We start from the raw sequence: 5,549 nt of genomic DNA, 5'->3' as shown, positions 1-5,549 counted from the left end.
GCCCTGGAGAATAAAAGCAAATCATCTGCAAACATCATATGTGTAATCCCTAATTTTGAACATCTTGGGTGAAAATTGAAATCAGGGTTCAAAGTCATCACTTTTAGACACCTTGAAAGATATTCCATACAAACAGCAAAGAGGAAAGGGGACATAGGATCACCTTGCCTCAAACCCTTTTTTGCAGGAAAAGGAAGAGAGGGGTATCCATTAATCAAGACTGAATAAGAAACAGTTGTAACACATCCCATAATCCAAGATATAAATCTGTTAGGAAAACCTAACTCATCAAGAATAATCCTTAGAAAACTCCACTCAACAGAATCATAGCTTTCCTAAGATCAATCTTAAGCAAGCATCTAGGAGTGATGAATTTATGAGAATAACTTTTAATAAGCTCAGTAGCAAGAAAAATATGATCACCAATATGCTTACCAGGGATAAAACCAGCCTAAGCATCATTGATAATACCACCAATAACCTTTGAGAGCCTGCCTGTAATGACTTTAGAAATAAGCTTGTAGACCAAAGTACAGCAAGCAATAGGTATATACTTCTTTGCATAAGATGGATTGGAAACTTTAGGAATAAGAGTGATGGTAGTACAATTCCATTGCCTAGCCATATTACCAGTAGAAAAAAAATCCAAAACAGCAGCATACACATCAGTTTTAACAATATCCCAAGATTGCTTGAAAAAGACAGCATTAAAGCGATCAATTCCAGGAGCTTTATCATTACCAATATCCTTAAGAGCAAGATCAATCTCACTGAAAGAGACTTTAGCTAAAAGAAAATCCTTAGCATCCTGATCAAGCTGAGGGCCAGTTCTCATAACAGCTAAGTCAACCCCAGGGAGAGAAGAAGCAGTAGAACCTAAAAGAGTCTCCTAAAAGTCCAGGATTTTAGCAGCAATAAGATCAGGATCTCTGAGTAGAACTCCTTGATTATTATAAATGGAATCAATTCTGTTCTTGTGCTGTCTTTGCTTCATCATAGAAAAAAAGAAATGGGAGTTAGTATCTCCAAGTTTAATCCAGTCAATTCTAGATTTTTGCCTGTAAATACTACTTTGAATATGCATCCAATGCTCCACTTTGTCAATAGCAATTTTCTCAAGAGTCTGAAACTGAGTATTAGTCCAATCCTCAGCCAACTGCATTTGAATATCACAACGATCCCTATGAGCTTGCTCCAAATTTTCAGTGACATTAGCAAAATGTCTAATATTCAAAGCTTTGAAGCGTAATTTAACAGCCTTTAGTTTATTCCAGACAGACAGCACTGGAGAATCAAGCTGCCCACAAGACTCCCAAGAATCCCTGATAGTCTGCTGAAAATCCTTATGCTCAGCAAGGCAATTAAGAAATCTAAAAGGCCTACCCTTCCCTGGTCCAGCAGTAATAATATCAAACAAAAGAGGACAGTGATCAGAGAGGGAAGGAGGAAGATAAATTATTTCAGTGTGACCAAAATCATTGATCCAAGCTTCATTAACAATACCCTTATCAATTCTAGTAGCAGTTCTACTATCACCCTCACCTTTATTACCAAGAATAGAAGGAGCCTTTACTCTTGATCTTAGGGAACTCCATTAAATCCATACAATCCTTAAAATCTTGCACTTCAGCATCAGTCACAGGATTGCCATTGTATCCATCAGCAGAACAAAGAATAGAATTGAAATCTCCCATACAGATCCAAGGAACATAAGAAGTCCCAGGAGACTGTAAGCCAAGCCACAAAGGTTTTCTATCATGAATAGAATGCAACCCATACACAAAGGTACACAAGAAAAGATATTGTAAATCTTTAGAGCTAATCTGAACATGAACAAACTGCTCATGATCAGATAAAATATCAACATTAACCTTATCAGCTTTCCAGCCAACCCAAATTCTTCCTTTTACAGAATGATTATAGTTGCAGTGCCAAGACCAGAACCTGCCAAAGTTCTTTTGAACAGAAATTTTATTATGAACTTTGACTTTAGTTTCCAAGATAGCAATAACATCCACATTATGATCTTTTAAGAGCTGCTTCACAGCAGCTACCTTATCAGGATCATTAAGACCTCTAATGTTCCATGACATCACAATCATCTAACCAGAGAGGGATACCATCACCCCCAATAGGAATTATTTCAGCAATTTCATCTTCTAGTAAAGCAGAATAAGCATTATTAGTTCTAGGCAAATTCTGATGAATACCAACAGCATGAGACCTAGCCCTTTTGCTTACTACTCTCCAATCAGCATCAGAATAAGCAGCAAAAGAGGTATGAGCAGGAGTAAAAACAGGCTGAGGATCATTTGATTGGTCCTTTCCTTGAACCTGGTCAGTAACCACAGATGCAGCAGGAACTGGAGCAGGTTGCTTCTGAACCCAAACCTTCTCATGTGGGGGTTTATCTGGCTGAGACACAGCTTGTTTAGCTTTAGGTTTAGCCTTAGGAGCATTACAGTCATGCCCCGCTTTATCACACTTCTTACAGAAAGGTGGAGACCACTCAAAAAGCACTTTTAATTCAAGAACTTCACCCATAGGGCTTTCAACAGTCACACTACTAGGCAGAGGTCTAGTTATATCAACTTCAATGAGCAGCCTAGCAAAAGAAACCCTGAGTTACCTAGATGTACATTCATTAGCACACAAAGGCACCCCAATTGTACTACCAATTCTACTTAATGTATCTGCATTCCAACAATTGAGAGGCAAATTTGGAAATCTTATCCATAAAGGAACAGTTCTAAGTATTTCAGCTTGAAAATTAAATTTGTCAGTCCACGGCTTAACAATAGCAGGCTTATTATTAAACATATGAGGCCCTGAACTTAGAACAGCATTCTTATCATCATTTGAACATAGATTGATTATGAAATACCCATCATCATGCCAAAAAATCTTAGGTTTAGCAAAATTACTCCAGTTTTGAGCAATGAATTTATGAACAGCAGCAATTGTGGGATAGAACCCAATAACATAAAAGATAATTGCATCGCAACACTTAGAGTTACCTGCTGCAATTTCCTCTGCTTGGATTTGGGCTACAGGCTTGCCACTCTTCAGAACAGGCGCCACAAAGCTCGGAGCAGCACCTTTAGCAGTCAGTTTACCTCGAAACAAATTCGACCAATTCTCAGAATTCTTGGCTTGATTTGATAATCTAGGGTGTTCAGGGTGACATGCAGACCCAGAAATAACCGGAATCGCATCATTTGGTTGCACAGCCGTAGCTTCAGGCAATGGAATAGTAATCGGGGAAACCCTAGGCACCACTTCACTGGATTTCTGTAACTTAGAAGCAGCAAATGATTCTTCAAGAATCTTCAACTCAGCTCTAGTGACCCTACCTCCTGAGGGATGAACAAGATGAGCTGGCGGAGAAACCAACTCATTTTCATCTTCTACCTCCGGGATAGTGTTCACATTCAAGTTCTTCAATCGATTAAGATCAGCAGGAGAGAGAGATCCAAAAGCAGGGGATCGAGGAAGTGAAGTAGCTTGTTTCTTCTTCTTAGCCATGATAATCAGAACTGAGTGAGAAAACCAGCTTCAGATCCAAAAACCATGAAAATCGCAGATCACAAAAACCAGAGCTTTGAATGTTTTTGACTTTCATTTGACTCAATTAGCTTTGTTGAATGCATTTGACTTTCATTTGATTCATAAAGCTTTGTTTGAATGTGTTTGACTTCCATTTGACTCAATTAGCTTTGTATGAATGTGTTTGTCTTTCATTTGACTCAATTAGCTTTGTTAATTGCATTTCACTTTGATTTAATTCAAAAAGCTTTGTTTGAATGTGTTTGACTTTCATTTGACTCAATTAGCTTTGTTGAATGCATTTTAATTTCATTTGATTCAAAAAGATTTGTTTGAATGTGTTTGACTTTCATTTGACTCGGTTAGCTTTGTTGAATGCATTTGACTTTCATTTGACTCGGTTAGCTTTGTTGAATGCATTTGACTTTCATTTTATTCAAAAAGCTTTGTTTGAATGTGTTTGACTTTTATTTGACTCAATTAGCTTTGTTGAATGCATTTGACTTTCATTTGATTTAAAAAGCTTTGTTTGAATGTGTTTGACTTTCATTTGACTCAATTATATTTGTTGAATGCATTTGACTTTCATTTGATTCAAAAAGCTTTGTATGAATGTGTTTGACTTTCATTTGAGTCAATTAGCTTTGTTGAATGCATTTGACTTTCATTTGATTCAAAAAGCTTTGTTTGAATCTGTTTGACTTTCATTTGACTCAATTAACTTTGTGGAATACATTTGACTTTCATTTGATTCAAGAAGCTTTGTTTGAATGTATTTCACTGTCGTTTGAGTCAAAATTCTTTGTTGAATGCGTTTGACTTTCAATTGATTCAAAAAGCCTTGTTTGAATGTGTTTGACTTTCATTTGACTCAATTAGCTTTGTTGAATGCATTTGACTTTCATTTGACTCAAAAAGGTATATTTGAATGTGTTTGACTTTCGTTTGACTCAATTAGCTTTGTAGAATGCATTTGACTTTCATTTGACTCAATTAGCTTTGTATGAATGTGCTTGACTTTCATTTAACTCAATTACCTTTGTGAATTGCATTTCACTTTTATTTAATTTAAAAAGCTTTGTTTAATGTGTTCGACATTCATTTGATTCAAAAAGCTTTGTATGAATGTGTTTTACTTTCATTTGGCTCAATTATCTTTGTTGAATGCATTTGACTTTTATTTGATTCAAAAAGTGTTGTTTGAATGTGTTTGACTTTCATTTGACTCAATTAACTTTGTTGAATGCATTTGACTTTCACTTGATTCAAAAAGCTTTGTTAGAATGTGTTTGACTTTCATTTGAGTCAATTAGCTTTGTTGAATGCATTTGACTTTCATTTGATTCAAAAAGCTTTGTTTGAATCTGTTTGACTTTCATTTAATTCAATTAGCTTTGTACAATGCCTTTGACTTTCATTTGACTCAATTAGCTTTGTATTAATGTGTTTGACTTTCATTTAACTCAATTATTTTTGTTAATTGCATTTCACTTTCATTTAATTCAAAAAGCTTTGTTTTAATGTTGTTGACTTTCATTTGATTGAAAAAGATTTGTTTGAATGTGTTTGACTTTCATTTGACTCAATTAGCTTTGTTGAATGCATTTGACTTTCATTTGACTCAATTAACCTTGTATGAATTTATTCAAAAAGCTTTGTTTAAATGTGTTTGACTTTCATTTGAGTCATAAAAGAATTGTTGAATGCACTTGACTTTCGTTTAATTTAAAAAAGCTTTGTTTGAATGTGTTTGACTTTCATTTGACTCAATTAGTTTTGTTGAATGCATTTGAAATTCATTAGATTCAAAAAGCTTTGTTTGAATGTGTTTGACTTTCATTTGACTCAATTATCTTTGTTGAACGCATTTGACTTTCATTTTATTCACAAAGCTTAGTATGAAAGTGTTTGACTTTCATTTGACTCAATTATCTTTATTGAATGCATTAGACGTTCATTTCATTCAAAAAGCTTTGTTTGAATGTGTTTGACTTTCATTTGAG

The 5,549-nt window shown here is 35.0% G+C and overlaps 1 protein-coding gene across 1 annotated transcript; it reads right to left on the bottom strand.

Moving 5' to 3' along the window:
• Window positions 1–889: 889 nt before the first annotated feature.
• On the bottom strand, window positions 890–3,525 carry LOC145610637 (uncharacterized). The gene is made up of 4 exons (XM_081665944.1): window positions 2,630–3,525; window positions 2,121–2,578; window positions 1,607–2,074; window positions 890–1,542 (listed from the first exon to the last, which is right to left on the bottom strand). Exons 1-4 carry the CDS (start codon window positions 3,523–3,525, stop codon window positions 890–892), a joined length of 2,475 nt encoding a protein of 824 aa, XP_081522070.1.
• Window positions 3,526–5,549: the final 2,024 nt, after the last annotated feature.

The sequence above is a fragment of the Chenopodium album genome, chromosome 24 (assembly GCF_948465745.1).
Source record: "Chenopodium album chromosome 24, dcCheAlbu1.1, whole genome shotgun sequence".
NCBI classification, from domain to species: Eukaryota; Viridiplantae; Streptophyta; class Magnoliopsida; order Caryophyllales; family Amaranthaceae; genus Chenopodium; species Chenopodium album.
Note: the sequence above shows the minus strand (reverse complement) of the source record. Positions and strands in the feature narration are given on the sequence as shown.

Excerpts from the sequence above, each read along its gene's own strand:
- LOC145610637 (XM_081665944.1), bottom strand. The coding sequence starts at position 3,525 with ATGGCTAAGAAGAAGAAACAAGCTACTTCACTTCCTCGATCCCCTGCT. Across the intron at positions 2,075-2,120 it reads AATTCCTATTGGGGGTGATG|GTCTTAATGATCCTGATAAG; the intron begins GTATCCCTCTCT and ends GGAACATTAGAG. Across the intron at positions 1,543-1,606 it reads AGTGCAAGATTTTAAGGATT|GTGAGGGTGATAGTAGAACT; the intron begins GTATGGATTTAA and ends TTGGTAATAAAG.